Source organism: Danio rerio, chromosome 20 (assembly GCF_052040795.2).
Source record: "Danio rerio strain M-AB ecotype USA chromosome 20, GRCz13ab, whole genome shotgun sequence".
Classification (NCBI taxonomy): Eukaryota; Metazoa; Chordata; class Actinopteri; order Cypriniformes; family Danionidae; genus Danio; species Danio rerio.
The window spans coordinates 2,602,624-2,620,650 of NC_141040.1; the positions used below are offsets into that span (position 1 = coordinate 2,602,624).

Sequence of the window (18,027 nt, forward strand, 5' to 3'; positions counted from 1 at the left end):
GCTGGTTTCCAGCCATTTCCAGCCTGGTCGTAGCTGGTTAGGCTGGGAGATGACCAGCTAAAACCAGCTTGACCAGCCTAGCCAGGCTGGGAGTCAAGCCAAAACCAGCTATGTCCAGCTTAAACCAGGCTGGTCAAGATGGTTTTAGCTGGATTTAGCTGGTCATTTTCCAGCCTGACCAGCTAAGACCAGGCTGGAAATGGCTGTAAACCAGCCTGGAAGTGGCCAAAACCCCTCTACAACCAGCCTGGTCGACCAGCTAAAACCAGCCAACCAGCCTAGGCTGGTTTAAGCTGTATTTTTTTGCAGAGAGGTTGTGTTGTGTGTGTTGGATTGTAGTAGGTCATGTGCTTGGTGGGTTGTTAGCATGTAGCAAGTTGTTTTGTGCATGCTAGCTTGTAGTAGGTCATGTGTTTAGTGAGTTGTTAGCATGTAGCAGGTTCTGTTGTGTTTGCAACCTGTCTCCAGGTCATGTATTTGGTAGTATGTAGTAGGTTGTGTGTGTTTGCGTATGTCTACATTAGGTTAAGACATGTGCTTAAGTGTTGTTAGCATGCAGCAGGTTGTGTTTCAGTGTGTTACCTTGTAGTAGGTGACATGTTTGGTGTACTGTTAGCATGTAGCAAGTTGTGTTGTGTGTGTGTGTTTTTTTAGTTTGTTATCTTGTGGTAGGTCGTGTGTTTGATGTGTTGTTAGCATGTAGCAGGTTGTGTGTGTGTTCGTGCGAGTCAGTGTGTGTGTGTTACCTTGTGGTAGGTCATGTGTTTGGTGTGCCAGTCGCTCTGCAGCCAGTGTTCTGGAGCGTTCTCCTTCACAAAGTCACTGACGCGGTTGCGGAAGTCGTTGGGTTTGAGCAGGAGAAGCTGGATGATGAAGTAGCAGACCTGAGCCTCGTTCCCTTCGTGACTCCTCATCGCCTGCAGAAAACACACAGTATTCAGTGCAACACACACTTCCTGATAAACTGGGGCAAATATCAGTCAGAGACATGTAGTTTGGAGTGTTTGGAGAAGTCACTGTGCTGTTTTTTCTTCTCTGATAAATGAGTTTCAGAAGACGAAATGCAATGAACGCAATGTGGTGCTTTTGGAGGTGTGAGACGCTCTTTGGGAGCGCAGACTGATGCTCAAGACAGTTCTGGAGGGAATAATAAGAGAATAACTATAATACTGAAGCACTGTGATGACGGACTGATGGCTGAGGCCTTTTAGAAATGACCAAAACAACATTTCAGATGTTCTACAGTGTGCTGGAAACACTGCTGACTCCATTATTGCGTCCCATTGATGTTTCCATTAAGCAGTTTTTAAGTGATAATCCAAAATGTGCATAAAAATAGGTGGATGGAAACACAGCTAGTGAGAGGTGAAAAACAGAAGGGCGCAGCTGGACACAGGGCTCTGCATCAGGGGGTCAGTGTCAGTGTTCGATCAGGACTGATAAATGCACCCAGTACAGTACAGCAGGACGCTCATTGATCAGCGGATGATCCTCAGGCGGTTTACTGTCCTGCTGGCCCTCTGTTCACTTCTGACACACTGATAATGTTTCACACTGCAGTGGCAGGCCAATACAATGAGTCAAACCTGACATTTAACACTGAAGCACAGCTGAATCACTGCAAATATCAGTCTGCTCTTTTGAGACATTAAAGTCGCCATGATATGGAAGTTAAGATTGTCCTTTTTTCCCTCTATTTTGACGTACAATAGTCGAACAACGGTACTGAAATTTGTTGGAAGATGGGCGTTAATAATAAAAAATGAAGGCAAAGCAGAAATGAGACACGCCCTGATAGTGTCACCCTAAAAAGACTGATAGTCGCACCCTAAAGACTTAGAGCCCTGCCCCAAATGACTGATAGCTCCGTCCTAAATTACTAATAGCTCCGCCCTAAAGTACTGATAGACCCACCCCAATTGTCTGATGGCTCCACCCTTAAGATCTGATAGCTCCACCCTAATGGACTGATAGCCCCAACCCAAATGACTCATAGCTCCACCTCAAATGGCTCATAGCTCCACCCTAAAGTACTGATAGCCTCACCCAAAATGACTTGATAGCTCCACCCTAAAGGACTGCTAGCTCCACGCTTAAGGACTACTAGCTCTACCCTAAAGGACTGATATACCCACCCAAAATTACTGATAGCTCCGCCCTAAATTACTTATAGCTCTGCCCTAAAGGACTGATAGACCCACCCCAAATGACTGACAGCTCCACCCTAAATGACTGATAGCACCACCCTAAGGTACTGATAGCCTCACCCCAAATGACTGATAGCTCCACCCTAAAGGACTGATAGCTCCACCCCAAATGACTAATATCCCCAACCCGAAATTACTGACAGCTCCACCCTAACGGACTGATAACCCCAACCCAAATGACTGATAGCTCCACCCTAAAGGACTGAAAACTACACCCTAAATAACTGATAGCTCCGCCGTAAAGGACTGATAGCCCTGCCCCAAATGGCTGATAACTCCTCCCTAAAGTACTGATTTCCCCACCCGAAATGACTGATAGCTCCGCCTAAAGGCCCAACAGACAAACACAAAATGACTGACAGCTCCGCCCTAAACGCCTGATAGATCCATCCTAAATGACTGATAGCTCCGCCTTAAATGACTTGATAGCTCCGCCCTAAAGGACTGATAGTAATAAGAATTCCAACTGAAGCAGAAAATCGAGTAGGGGGCAGAGCTTTGATTTTATGACACTCCTCTCATCTTTCACTTGCTGCAAACTAATAATTGGAGGGGCGTGGCTAAGCAAATTATCACCCAATCAATCTTCAGAGCAAGGCTACTGTTCCAGAGCCCTGTCCACCTTAATAGTACCAATGTGTGCAAGCCAAATAAACATTGTGCATTCTGATTTCATGTGGAGGTGTTTTTAACATGTAACCAAAGCACTTTGGCGACTCGCACACCGACTTGAACAGATCTGAACAGCATCTCTGATTCAAGCCTCAGTGGCTGAAATGCAGAGAGTTTAATTCCTATTTCCACTGATTAGGTCTTTCAGCTGTCTGTTTCAATAACTGAATGGCTTTGTTTGGGTAATCACTCTCTCAAGTTTCAGCATCTCAGCATTTGGTGCGTCTCTGTCTTCTTTAATGACAGCAACACTGAAGCCAGAGAAACTAAAAGCCAATTGAGCATCCACAGATGAAGTATATCAGAACGTCAGTGTCACTCTTTATACCAACACTCTTAATGTCAACATGACACATAAGATCAAGATTACACTGCACAGACACATCCGTCACTGTGAAGGAAAGGACATTCTGACCTGAAAAAAAGCTTGGGTTGCAGATTATTACAGTGTCACTTTGAGGTCAGTGCAGAGTTATTTGAGAGCCAATACTTACAATGTCAAGTGAAAATACTGCAGAGTGATGTAATGAAGGGTTCTGCGCCAAGACATTAGTCAGAGTTATGCAGAACAGGAGCTTTATGAGGACACAGTTGAAGTTTTCAGATATGACCTTTCCCATAGTGTGTAATATTACCCTGTGAATGCAAAAGGTCAGCAAAGTTTCAAAGATCAAGCACAGAGAGGTTGTCTGACCAAACAGAACAGACTGTGCCATGTGACCACTTTAGAGCAGAAAAGGGTCATCTGACCAATCAGATGAGAACAGAGGCCATCTGACCAATCAGACCGAATGGGCCATGCGCCTCCTTTGAAGAAGAAAAGGGTAAACTGGCCAATTAGAATAGAGGCCACCTGACCAATTAGAGATAACTTGGCCATGTGACTGCTTTAGAGCAGAAAACAGCCATCTTACCAATCAAAACAGATGCCATCTGACAAATCAGAGCAGACTGGACCATGTGACCAGTTAGAGCACAAAGAATCATCTGACCAATCAGATCAGAACAGATGTCATCTGACCAATCAGAGAAGACTGAACCATGTGACCAATTAAAGCACAAACAAATCATCTGACCAATTGGATGATAAAACACCATCTGACCAATCAGAGCAGACTGGACCGTATGACAAGTTAGAGCACAAAGAGTCATCTGACCAATCAGAGCAGACTGGAACGTATGACAAGTTAGAGCACAAAGAGTCATTTGACCAGTCAGAGCGGAACAAATGCCATCTGATCAATCAGAGCAGACTGGACCAGTGACCAATTAGAGAGCAAAGAATCATCTGACCAATCAGATCAGAATAGATTCCATCTGGCCAATCAGAGAAGACTGGGCCATGTGACTAATTAGAGAACAAAGAATCATCTGACTAATCAGATCAGAACAGATGTTATCTGACTAAACAGTTGAGACTGGGCCATGTGACCAATTAAAGCACAAAAGAATTATCTGACCAATCAGAACAGAACAGATGCCATTTGATCAGCAACAGCAGACTGGGCCATGTGACTCCTTTAGAAAAGGGTAAACTGACCAATCAGAAAACAGGCAACCTGACCAATAAGATCAGAACAGATGCCATCTGTCCAATCAGATAAGATCAGATGCCATCTGATCAATCAGAGCAGACTGGACCATGTGACCAATTAGAGAATAAAGAATCATCAAACCAATCAGAGTAGACGGCAATGAGATGCACAACAGCAGAACAGCAGAGTAGGGTCTCACAAATGGCGGGGTTTAGATTGAGCAGAAGCTTAAATTTTACAAATGAGCTAATGGACTAATATATATTATGAGAAAAGTCAAGTGTTTTTTGACCTTAGTTAGATGTAAATCTATAGTAGACAACAACAAAAAAACAACAAGCATACTCTGATTATATATTTTCGTAACGTTAAAACGGCTTACTTTGGTTACTTAGATGTGTGTAGCATGTCCATAATCTCCATCCAGACTCTCCTCTGATTGGCTGTGATATGTCCTGTAGCCGTGTGCTGTATGGTTTGGACAGACAAACTGCTTTGGCAGTAATCTTGGCTCAGCGTGTTTGGTTATGACCTGGTGTTAATGTGCTGTAGGGGATGTTTTTATCTACTCTGGGGTGACTTAGAGTCTTAATTGGGCCACTATGTTCTCTGTGTTTCAGCAAATGGCATGATATGTGGTGACAAAACCTTATTTTGACACATATTTCGGGAAAATGCTTTGAAATTTCCAAAATAAAATCAACAATACACTCTGGGCAAATAGACTACCCTTTGGTTATGTTGGGGGCTGCTTTTGCCCCATTGACCTCCATTATGATCATTTTTAGATGCGAAGCCATGACAGCATATAATCATGCATTTTTGATTGTTGCTGGTTTTGCTTGTTGGGAGGAGCTACAGTTTTTATTTTTACTGTTGATCATCAGTTGCAGTGCAAAAAAAGGAAAAGTAGCAGCAATGAAGAATGCATGGTAATATGCTGTCATGGCTTTGCAGTTATAATGGAAGTCAATGGGGCAAAACAGGCTCTATTACAACGAAATTGTAGTACATTTGAACAAATCACAAAGGTTAAGGTCAGACCAGCGGTCAGGCTCACCAGGCAGAGGATGAGTCTATCCAGGGTCACGATGTTGTACTTCCACACCATGTCGTTCAGGATCTCGATGCACTTGTTTAGCTGCTGTCCGCCAGCGGATGTGGAGAACTCGTACACCAGGAAGTCGGCAAACGTGCGCACATGAGCCACCAGCGCTCGCGCCCCGATGCGCTCCAGAACCCTGAGGACAACAGGACAGAGAACGAACGCGTCACTAACACTTCAACTCTGTGCAAATGAGTATGGAAGCACATTTGTCTGCGATTTCTCCAAACCTGTCGGTGAGTTAAAATCGTGGCTAAAATCATGCAGGCTGAATTTGGCATTAAGTTATTACAGAATTCAAATTTAAAGCGGTGGTCCACTACGATCTCATATTTTAAACTTTAGTCGATGTGTAATGTAGCTGTGTGAACATAAACAACATCTCTGAATGTAAAAAGTTCAATGCAAAGGGAGAGGTTTTTACAGAGTTAGCTTAGCAAAGCCTACAATGAACGAATTTTGGGGACTACAAAAAAATACTTCCGCCCCCTGTGACATCACAAGTTCGTTTACTGCACATCCCACACTGCGCATGCAGGTAAGGGCCGTGGCCAGAGGCGCTGTAACGTTATAGCAGAGATGAAGCTAAAAATGCGTCTAAACACGGCTGTCAACACAGAGCTTTGTCTCTTTCTGTATTTGGGCTTTCAAAGGACACAACACAAAGACAGAAGTGCCTTTAGTTTAGTATTAATTATCTTCCAGAGAATTATAAAATAATCAGCAAGCATGATTTGACAAAACAGCTCCAGAATCTCTCCCAGTTCAGTGCTGGATTCGGCTAAAATCTCCTCAAAGCAGAAGTTGTGATCTACAAGTAAGTGTTTTTATTTGTTAAAACTAATCATGACATGTACAGTGTCTAGCGTTAACGATATGCTGTAGCAATGATGTAAACAATGCGAAATGCTCCTTTGCGGGCAATCGATTTAGCTACAAACTCACATTTATCGGCCAAACTCCTGTAAACACACACACACTCCACCAGCACGGTCTCTTATGTGTGTGCGCATGGGACTGCACTGATTTCCTTCAGGCAGCTTTTTCATGCGTTTCACATCTCAGATAATGAAGTCGCAATAGATATGTGGATGATTCATATTACTTACACCTGCATATTCCAGATACTCGTGAAAGACGTCATGTAATGCATAGAGTTAAAAAAATACAGATTAGCTTACCCGACTCGTGGTCGCAGCAGAATAATAAATCAAGGCTCGACAGGTAGCATCTCACATCTTGTGCTTTATTCTTCTGTCATGATATATTACAGAAAATAACTTAATCCGAGCATCAGAGAAAAAGAAAGTCCCACGCACTTGCGCTTGTTATAGAAAGTTCACACATTCACACACACATAGACGCACACACAGACGCTGTTAAAGGAGCCGCACCCCATTTTCACTCGTTAGTTACAGACACTTGTCAGATGTTATTTTAGAGAGCGGGCGCGAGGTTGACTGCATGTTTACACAGCAGAAAAGCGTGTGCTTTTACGGGCGTGACGTGGAGCCGATCCGCCAATAGCAGCACATTATGACGATGACCAATCAGAGTCACTTAAGGGCGGGCCTTTTAGAGGAACTAGGAAATATGACAGTCGTTTTCATGTTAGCTGAGTAGCTGTGTATCATCAAAGTGAGATATATGAAAAAAATACGCGATTTCCTTCAAGTGAAACATAAGCACACATTGCTTTGCATCCTATAAACACAACCAAGCCTTAAAATTACATTCTGGACCACCCCTTTAACATTTGCTTGAGAGAGAAAACTGAAAAAAAGTCGAATCATTTGATCTCCACTGGCTGTAAATCACACATCATCAATGTGTTGATCTTCACCAGAGCAAGAGATCCGCAGACACGAGACACTGCGCTCGACTCTGAGAAAACTCACAGTAAAGCTGCTGTCGGGGAGATCTGGATCTCTCTCCAGAGACGTTCAGAACAGAATCAGAGGAGACTGACAGCGAGAGATGCATCAGAAAGAGAGCTCTGAGCTCCAGAGACGCTAGAATAACCCCCGAAATAAACAAGAACGACATCTTCTGCACATGACTGAACCTGACGACACACAACAAAGATTCTGTTATTATGACTGATCGCGGAAAAAAACCTACAAACCAGGCAGAGGCTTTGAAGATGACAGGGATTTCTTGATCTAGCAAAGATTTATAATCTCGATATCATTGATAAATAAGAAATACATGCAGTTTGCAGTTAGGAAATGCTCAAATGCTGCGCACACTGTAAACGTAACAGTGTGCTGGACTATTTCTGTTCAATAACATAGTAAACGCCTCAGCTTAGCTTGCAGTATATTGATTGATTCGTATGATTAGTTTCTTGATTATTAGGCCAGAATGAGAGTTTAGGTGGCAGCCATGTCAGATTAGACAACATTTCACTATCTGTCGATCTTAGTACACTTTGTAACTACGGAAGAGTTGAGCTTCAAATAGGAAAATTACTGAAAATCTTGGTTATTTTAAAGTCAGATGCTAATGGTTTAATCTGATTCAGTGATCTATGCTAAGCTAAGCTAAAAGTGTTTTCATTAGAAACGGAGACCGGCTGAATTGATTTAGAAATGGTAAAGCTCAGCAGTTTAACTCTAATTCTCTGTGCACAACAGACACGGCACACGCGAACAAATCACGATATTCGCACATGAACCTTCTGAGTTTACTCGCTTCATTCACGCGTCAAATTAGTTTCATTTGTGCATCAAGGTCACTTCACAATAGACGCAGATTCGTGTCATGGGCAGGGCTTCTGTCTACCCTGTGACTTTAGCTTCGTTGCTAAATGGCTAACATAAATTTTATTGAGAGACTAGCTGTGCTTTAGGAAAGCTGAAAAAAGCGTAGATTGGTTCGCCGCCATGTCTGAGTCCACTAAATCCTTTCAGAGGTGCAACAAGCTCTGTGAGTTTAACTCCTCTAGAAACTGAACTAGATGATGGAAGTTTTCAGCTGTGCTTTAAATTGAGCCTGGCCCAGTTTGATGAGCTGTTGTCCAGTGTCGGCATGAGGATTTCTCCTTGGGACACTAACTTAATCACACCGATACTAGAGCAAGCTCCTGATTGGTTAAAGTGGAGTAAATGTCAGCTCAAGTTGCGCATCAAACACACAAAGTGTTCAATCGCACTGCAGGATGTCTGTTTGCGTCTTTGCAATGACCTACTATGTAAATCACTCACACTTGATGCTTTATCCGCAGCTGGTGTGAATGTACCATGAGAAAGCTGTAAAATCAGCCTATTTCCAAAAACGTCTTTCTTTGAGTTAGGGATAAAGTACACACAGGAGATTGGTATCACAGAATTGAGCCTTACAGTTTTATGGACAGCCCGACGTAAAATGGAGAACTGTATAGGACTGAAGGGTTTATTTAAAAAAAAAACAACCATCCTGGATGTCCTGTCCTCCTTACTACAAAGGTACTTGCCACAAATTGTAAAAATTTGACACAAAACATTGTTTATAGTTTACTAATTTCTTAAACGCAGAGCTGACAGACACTAAAACAGCTGATGGAGTATACACTAACCTGCACATTATTCAGACACAAGATGAAGACAAACAGTCAAAAACACAAAGCTGACAGACACTAAAACAGCTGATGGAGTATACACTAACCTGAGCACTATTCTGACACAATATGGAGACAAACAGTTAAAAACACAAGGCTGACAGACACTAAAACAGCTGATGGAGTATACACTAACCTGCGCATTATTCAGACACAAGATGAAGACTAACAGTCTAAAACACAAAGCTGACAGACACTAAAACAGCTGATGGAGTATACACTAACCTGCGCATTATTCAGACACAAGATGAAGACTAACAGTCTAAAACACAAAGCTGACAGACACTAAAACAGCTGATGGAGTATACACTAACCTGCACATTATTCAGACACAAGATGAAGACAAACAGTCAAAAACACAAAGCTGACAGACACTAAAACAGCTGATGGAGTATACACTAACCTGCACATTATTCAGACACAAGATGAAGACTAACAGTCTAAAACACAAAGCTGACAGACACTAAAACAGCTGATGGAGTATACACTAACCTGCGCATTATTCAGACAATAGATAGAGACAAACAGTCAAAAACAAAGCTGTCAGAAACCAAAACCCGAGGATGGAGAGGTGTCATGCACGAAAGTGGGGAGCTTTGGGGAGGGGGCGTGCTGGATGTTAGTGCGGTGGTTGGTGGAGGAGTGTCGCGGACGATTGGTGAGCAGGGCTGGGGTGTCGCAGACAACAGTGAAGAGGATTAAGGGTGAACAGCAGACGAGGGAAAAGGGCGATTGAAGAGGGGGATCTGTAAAATTAGGTGCCGGATCAGATTTCAGAGGTGCCGGATCAGGATGCTAATAACACAAAACATTCAAAAGTAGCAAACACATTCATTTACATGCTGTCATTAATCTGTATATCCAGCAAATATAGCTCTGGGCTCAGAAAGTTCTCAAAATTTAATTTTATCCTACTTTTTTTAAGGAAAATTAAGGTGTAGATTATATAGGTGTCTGTTAAATGCAGAGCTTCTCTATTAAAAAAGGTGAAAAAAACACCTGCTAAAAGAGATCAAACCTTACAGGTGAAGAAAAGTAACGCAAAAGTAACTCAAAAGTAAAATAACGTATATACCATATATACATAATACCGTATATATATATATATATATATATATATATATATATATATATATATATATATATATATATATATATATATAATAACGTAAAATAACTTATCATAAAACATAACTAAGTGGTGCAATTAGTTACTTTTTGGGGGAGTAACTCAATATTGTAATGCATTACTTTCAAAAATGCTTTCCCCAACGCTGGATATAAGTATATGGATGTGAACGTATTCACTGAAGGTGATTCTCAGTTCTCAGATGAGTCTGTGTTTTTAGCGGTTGTTATCTGGGAAAAACAGACCTTGAATTGTTGCGAGAATCCATTATTCCAGACTGCTGTGTACTAAGGTAATTTAAAGCCTCCTTAATAAGAATATATGAAGAGTTTAGATGCAAAAACCTTTAAGTGCCATCAGAAATTTCCACCGAAAATGAGCATTATTGTTAGCCTTCTTAGTTAGTGTTGAGTTATTTCACTTTGAAGACCATGAAAAGGACATATTCTTTGCCATAAAAGTGGAATTACTGAACCTACACACAGAAATTTGATGAAAATGTTCATTTTAGAAGAAAATACATTTTTCTGCATCTGAACTCTTCATTTATAAGAGTTTTATATATATATATTACTAACCCATAGAGTAGTGCACGTGTTCACATGCCCCCTACTCCTATATTGAAATGCTGTATAAATGAGATGTTATTTGAATCTGCAGTCTTTATGTAACTTTAGAGAAAGTAAAAACTAAACGCTGGAAAAACCTTGAACAGCATTACTGACAGAAGACGCAGAAAAGCAGAAGAGATGGAGAATAAAAAAAGCAGAAGAGATGAGATTACATAAGCACTCGTTCGGCGCTGCGCTCAGCCTTTGTGAAGCCGGCCTGTGTGTGTGTGTGTTTGTGTGTGTGTTTACAGTCATCTGACAGTCTGAACACTGAGCTCAATGTGTCCCGCAGTCCCTCAGTATCACGCCTCAACCTCCCACTGATCTGAGAAAGAGGCAGAGATGTCAGAAAGCTTTAAATGTGTGCGCGCGCGCGCGTGTGTGTGTGTGTGTGTGTGTGTGGCATCCGCAGAGAGAAGCACAGCTCGTGACGGGAGGATAAAGAGGACCGATCCATTCACGCCAACACAACTAGCCTTTATACAGTGCAGAGCAGCTGCATCAACACACACACAGAATTGTTTTTGTGATTTGTGGGGACTCTCCATAAGTTTCAATGTTTTTTTTTATACTGTACCAATTGTAATTTCCTTAACTCTACACCTAACCCTAGCCCTAACAGGAAACTGTGTGCAATTTTACTTTCTGCAAAAACAGTTTTTGTATGATTTATACGCACTAATTAAAACAGGAATATCAGCAATGTCCTCATAAATCACCACCTTCTTGTAATACCTGTCATACCAGTGTCATTAAACACATTTGTGTCCTGATACGTCAAAACACACACACACACACACATCAGCCATGTCCTCATAATTCACAATCCCCTGTAACGCCTGTTATACCCATGCCATTATATACATTTGTGTCCTGATACGTCACAAAACACACACACACACAAACATCAGGAATGTCCTCATAAATCATCTTCTCCTTGCAATACCCGTCATACCAGTGTCATTATACACAATTGTGTCCTAATACATCACAAAACACACACACACACACACACACACACACACACCAGCATGTCCTTTATTGTTGTGCTGTTTTGCTTGCATTGTGTTTTATTGTTTTGCCTGTAGCGCTTTGAGTATAAGAAAAGCGCATAACAAATATAATTTATTATTATCATAGGTCTCAATCTCTAGTAACGCCTGTATTACCCATGTCATTATACACAATTGTGTCCTGATAAATCACAAAACACACACACACATCAGCACCGTCCTCATAATTAATCTTCTCCTTGCAATACCTGTTATACCACTGTCATTATACACATTTCTGTCCTGATACATCAAACACACACACACACACACACACACACACACACACACACACACATCAGGAATGTCCTCATAAAGCATCTTCTCCTTGCAATACCTGTCATACCAGTGTTATTATACAAAATTGTGTCCTAATACATCACAAAACACACACACACACACACACCAGCATGTCCTTTATTGTTGTGCTGTTTTGCTTGCATTGTGTTGTATTGTTTTGCCTGTAGCGCTTTGAGTATAAGAAAAGCGCATAACAAATATAATTTATTATTATTATAGGTCTCAATCTCTAGTAACGCCTGTATTACCCATGTCATTATACACAATTATGTCCTGATAAATCACAAAACACACACACACACATCAGCACCGTCCTCATAATTAATCTTCTCCTTGCAATACATGCTATACCACTGTCATTATACACATTTCTGTCCTGATACATCAAACACACACACACACACATCAGCCATGTCCTTATAATTCACAATCACCTGTAACGCCTGTTATACTCATGCCATTATACACATTTGTGTCCTGATACATCACAAAACACACACACACACACACACATCAGGAATGTCCTCATAAAGCATCTTCTCCTGACAATACCTGTCATACCAGTGTTATTATACAAAATTGTGTCCTAATACATCACATAACACACACACACACACACACATACACCCGCAATGTCCTTATATTTCTCAATCTACAGTAACGCCTGTATTACCCATGTCATTTTACACAATTGTGTTCTGATAGGTCACAAAACACACACACATCAGCACTGTCCTCATAATTAATTTTCTCCTTGTAATACATGTTATAGCACTGTCATTATACAAATTGTGTCCTAATGCATCACAAAACACACACACACACACACACACACCAGCAATGTTTTTATAATCTCCAGTAACACTTGCATTACCCATGTCATTATACACAATTTTGTCCTCATAAATCATCTTCTCCTCATAATACCTGTCATACCAGCATCGTTATATACATTTTTGTACTGATAGGTCACAAAACACACACACACACACACCAGCAATGTCCTCATAAATCACAATCTCCTGTAATGCCTGTGTCATACCCATGCCATTATATACATTTTTGTCCTGACACACCCACACAACACACACCCGCACAAACCAAAATAAATACTTGTTAGGAACTAAACAGCTAGTTTAGTTAGTTTAGCTATTCTCCGCTACTTTCTGAAGTTGTTGGCATTGCTGATACGTGAAGCATTGAAAACTAGTTATTAGACATACAATCTACATAAGCAGGCTCACACTAATTATGGGAATTATCGGCCTGACAATATTTAATTGGATGAACATTTTTTAGTCTTATGCCTTGCCCAGAATATAAAGATACATATAAACACCTTTAGATCATTTACTTTAATCATTACTACTGGAATGTGGAGAGACTTTCCACCAGCACAACACACTTTAAAGTCCATCTTACACGGACTCAATAAGGTAAACAAAGCTTACTTGTGAATGCAGCACAAATCAACTCATTTTCAACCTTAAAACACCTCTTTTGCACAAAATGTTTTGTGTATTGTATTGTTTTGAGTATTGTTTTTGAAGAGCAGTGAACGTGAGGTCACCTGAAGCCGATTTGGTTGATGTGGTCCGTCTCCAGCAGCATCTTCCACAGCAGACACAGGAAGAGCGGCGGCGAGCCCTGCATGGAGAAGTGGGTGATGATGTCGTTCTCATTGGTCATGGACTTCCACTTCCTGTACTCCTCCTCCACGTTCTTCTTCAGGTTGAAGCGGCTCTCCTGAGGGACATTATTCTGCTTGAAGAACGCCTGCAAGATAGACATAGGAGACGAGTCACGATATTATTATGAAGTTGATTCCTGTTCACAAGAAAAACTATAACAATAACTACACTGGCTGTGTCCGAGACCACTCCCTATTCACTATAAAGTGCACTACATTGGTTCTTTAATATTTAATAGTGACACCTATAGTCTGAGAAAACAACTTAATTTCCTAAATGCGTTCACTAGGCAACAAAAGAGAGAAAAAACATGGCTGACGTAAACATTCCTTCATTCATTCATTCATTAATTCATTCATTTTCCTTCGACTTAGTCCCTTTTTTTATTAGGGGTAGCCACAGCAGAATGAACCGCCAACTTATCCAGTTTATGTTTTACACAGTAAATACAAGTCAAAGCACATTTAGAAATCACTAGTTTTTTTTTTTATTTACTTTTTTATTTATTTTTAACACTACTTTTATTTATTTATTTTTTTTTTTTTGGAGTTTTCCATACTGAACCAACTTTTTTATTTTTTTATTTTTTTTGTAGATATTTTGGCTTTCCATCCAAGCTTTTTCAGAATGCTGAAGGACTACCAGATGAGAGCCATAAAGCAGTAACAACATAATCCCAACATAAACCATGTGCTCATGGAGAAATGTTTCCAGCGCTTCGAGTTCCTTTTACTTTAAACAACAGAAGATGGCTTGGCTCTTCGAGGAGAGTCACTGTCCATTTTCCAACAATGTTTATTACAAACACTGCATTAAAACACTGTGATGAAGGAGAATCAATTTCACCAAATTTCCATTTCCAGAGAGCGAATGACGTCAAACTCTGAGTTTAAAACCTTCAGCATGAGTGAATCTCAACAAAGCAACCCAAGTCACATTTCAGCCCAAAAATAGTGAAATCCAGCCAACAGCTATGAACAAACCCATGAATAAACATGAGTGGAATAGATTTATTTTAACTTTAATGAAGGCTGTCAGCATTAAAGCATGTGATTAATTCTAAATCAGGCTAAAAGGATTATGCAGAATTATGCGAGTACCTTTAAAGTTGAAGTGATTTTACAGTGGCATTAATAACAGCTATCGTTTTGAGGATGATGTACTAGTCTATAATAATACCCTAAATAGTGTGCATGGTGTGAGGCGAGCATGACAGTTCAACAGTTGTTTATAAAATGATTAAAACTGGCAACCAGTTGTGTTACTTTTAAATGATGACTCCAGTTTGGGTTTGACAGAGCGAAAAAGAAAGGTCTTGTTGGCAGGACAAACGGCTGCAATAAAGATAATTGCGCAAAGATGGCTCCTTCCGCATTCTTTATCTATTCGGCAGTGGCTATATCAGTTTTCTGATATAGTATTGTTAGACCTTTCATCAGCCAGAATTAATAAAGCTAGAGCCTCAACTCTTGATGCGTGGAAAATGGCTGCAGACAAACTGGCAGAAAGACTCATGGATAATAGAAATTGTGCAGCAACTTTGAATCTCTAAATCTCTGATAGTTTGTGTGAATATGTATTTACTTTTGTCAATGTATGGCTGTGTGGATGGATGTCTATATGTTAGGGATGTAACGGTATTGTAAATACCGTCATACCGCAATATTAATTTTTTTCGATATTACCGTAGTCGCATGACTCGGTAAAACTATAGGTCTTCTGAGAAAATAAACCACAGGTTAGATAAACCAGATAAACCACAGGTTAGGCGCCCCCTGCTGGTCTCTCTAACACCACTTCCAGCAGCAACCTAGCTTTCCCATGCAGTCTCCCATCCAGGTACCGACCGGGCGCAGCCCTGCTTAGCTTTAGTGTGCGACCATGTGAGAGTTGCAGAGAGCCAGCTGCCGGCTATGTGTTTGTTTGTATGCGTGTATGTGCCAGTGTAAATGTGTTTATTTGCGCATGTGTGTATTGCTTGAGCGCGCATGTGTGTGTGTGTGTGTACCTGCAGTGGAGCAGGGAAACAGCTAAGAGTGTGAGAGGCCCAGTTATGAGGTGTGAAGTTCATGATGGTCTGCAGGATGTCTTTACACCAAGTGCCCTGAATCGAGTCCGAGCCTGTAAAGAAATCTGCATGCACACACACACACACACACACACAAACAGAGAGACAGACCGACAGACACAGGCAGAGACATACAAACAGATCTGACTATATTCAGGACTACGCATTTACAATGTAAAAAGTAAATCAGTCGTAAGTGTGTGTTAATGAAATGTGTGTTTGTACCTGTGACGTGTGTGGCTCGGGCCAGTGTGAGGATGAGGGCTCGGTTCAGCTCCTCAGACTCGGCCGACAGCACTGTTTTTGGGTCGTTGAGGAACCGTGTGAACTGAGGCTGAACCTCGGAACTACCCAGAGCCGTGATCAGGCGCAGAGCTGTGCTTTCAACACTGTCAAGAGACAGACAGACAGACAGACAGACAGACAGACAGACAGACAGACAGACAGACAGACACACACACACACACACACACACACACACACACACACACACACACGCACACACACGCACACACACGCACACACGCGCACACACGCACACACACGCACACACACGCACACACACGCACACGCACACGCACACACACAGAGAGAGAGAAAGAGTTGAATATTAATGTGATATATTGAATAATATGATGTATTGTTGATATTTTATTTAATTATTATATATAAATATCATCTTTTTTTATTTATTTTTTACTACTACTATTGACTGTGTGTACTGTTCTTTTTTTAATATATATGCATGCTACTTTTATGTAAATTGTATAACTGCTTTGGCAATACATTTTTAACAATTGTCATGCCAATAAAGCAATTATTGAATTGAATTGAATTGAGAGAGAGACTCTGTAAATCATTATGGATTATTAATACATAAATATAGGTTTTTTTTTATTCACAGGAGGGCAAATAATTTCGACTTCAACTGTATAACACTTGTCGATCATTAATGTCATGAAGTGGAAACTAACAGTGAAGTTAAACAGTTAACAGTTAAGTTGAACAGTGTGTGTGGGCGGAGTCTAACCAGAGGTGCAGCTGGTTCTGATTGGTCTGTGGGACAGCGGCGAGCGAGTGCAGGTGGGACAGGAGCTGCACGCGGTAATGAGGCTGAATGTGGTGCATGCGGTAGCTGAACATCTCCAGCAGTGTGTGCAGAATCCCCCACGCGTGAGACTTGAACACATTCGGCAGAAGCTGACCTGTAAGAAAGACACATACAGGTTTATCTTTGTGAATTGTGGGGACCTTACATAGGTTTAGATTGTTTTTTTAATGAACAAACTGTATTTTGTATCGCTCTAACCCCACCCTACCACCAAACCCAACCCTCACAGGAAACTGTAGACAGATTTACTTTCTGAAAAACACTCATTCTCTGTGATTTAGAAGCTTTTGGAGAAATGAGGACATCAGCAATGTACTCATGGTTCACCACATTCTTGCAATACCGGTGTCATACCCCTGTCATTATACACATTTGTGTCCTGATAAGTCAGTAAATCCTGATTTTGAATTATACACTTGATTTGAACTTTATCTCATACTTTTGATTTAGTAATTAGATTTCGACTTAGTCTTTTTGTCATAATTTTAAGTTAGTTTTTCATCATTTTGACAAAACAACTTATCATTAAAACAACTTATCTCAATTTTGATTTAGTAAGTCATAATTTTGAGTTGGTAACTTAATTTTTACAGTTATAATTTTGACTTGATATGTGTAACCCATCAATCCTACTGCACCCAACCTGATCTGAGCTGGCATCAAACCGGCGATTCTTTGCATGGGAGTCGGTTGCTCTAACAAGGAGGCTAAAGACCATGGCCTCTAAGGGTGCTTTCACACCTGCCTTATTTAGTTCGACTGAATCGCACTAGAGTTCGTTTCCCCTTTTGGTGCGGTTTGTTTGGGCTGGTGTGAATGCAGCAATCATACTCGAGTGCGCACCAAAAGCGGACCAAATAAGCGTGCCGAGACCTGCTTGAAGAGGTGGTCTCGGTACACTTTCAAACGAACCCTGGAGCGGTTCGTTTGTGGTGAGAATATGATCCG

General features: G+C 41.0%; 3 protein-coding genes across 11 annotated transcripts in view; 1 reads left to right on the forward strand and 2 right to left on the reverse strand.

The window, feature by feature from the left end:
- The window catches only part of ppil4 (peptidylprolyl isomerase (cyclophilin)-like 4), an 892,903-nt gene that overhangs the window by 439,589 nt on the left and 435,287 nt on the right, over positions 1-18,027 (reverse strand). The window lies entirely within an intron of this gene.
- akap7 (A-kinase anchoring protein 7) overlaps positions 1-18,027 on the forward strand; it is a gene marked incomplete at its 3' end in the record, with an annotated part of 498,825 nt that overhangs the window by 103,023 nt on the left and 377,775 nt on the right.
- The window catches only part of med23 (mediator complex subunit 23), a 77,784-nt gene that overhangs the window by 25,763 nt on the left and 33,994 nt on the right, over positions 1-18,027 (reverse strand). For all 6 annotated transcript variants that reach the window (XR_015517578.1, XR_015517579.1, XR_015517580.1 and 3 more), the window contains 6 exon segments: positions 16,999-17,173; positions 16,194-16,357; positions 15,909-16,033; positions 13,780-13,985; positions 5,475-5,655; positions 747-917 (listed from right to left, as the gene is read on the reverse strand). Coding sequence is in view for 3 of the 6 variants with exons in the window: in NM_001431152.1 (NP_001418081.1) it covers positions 747-917; positions 5,475-5,655; positions 13,780-13,985; positions 15,909-16,033; positions 16,194-16,357; positions 16,999-17,173 (1,022 nt within the window). In the remaining 3 variants the exon portion in view is untranslated.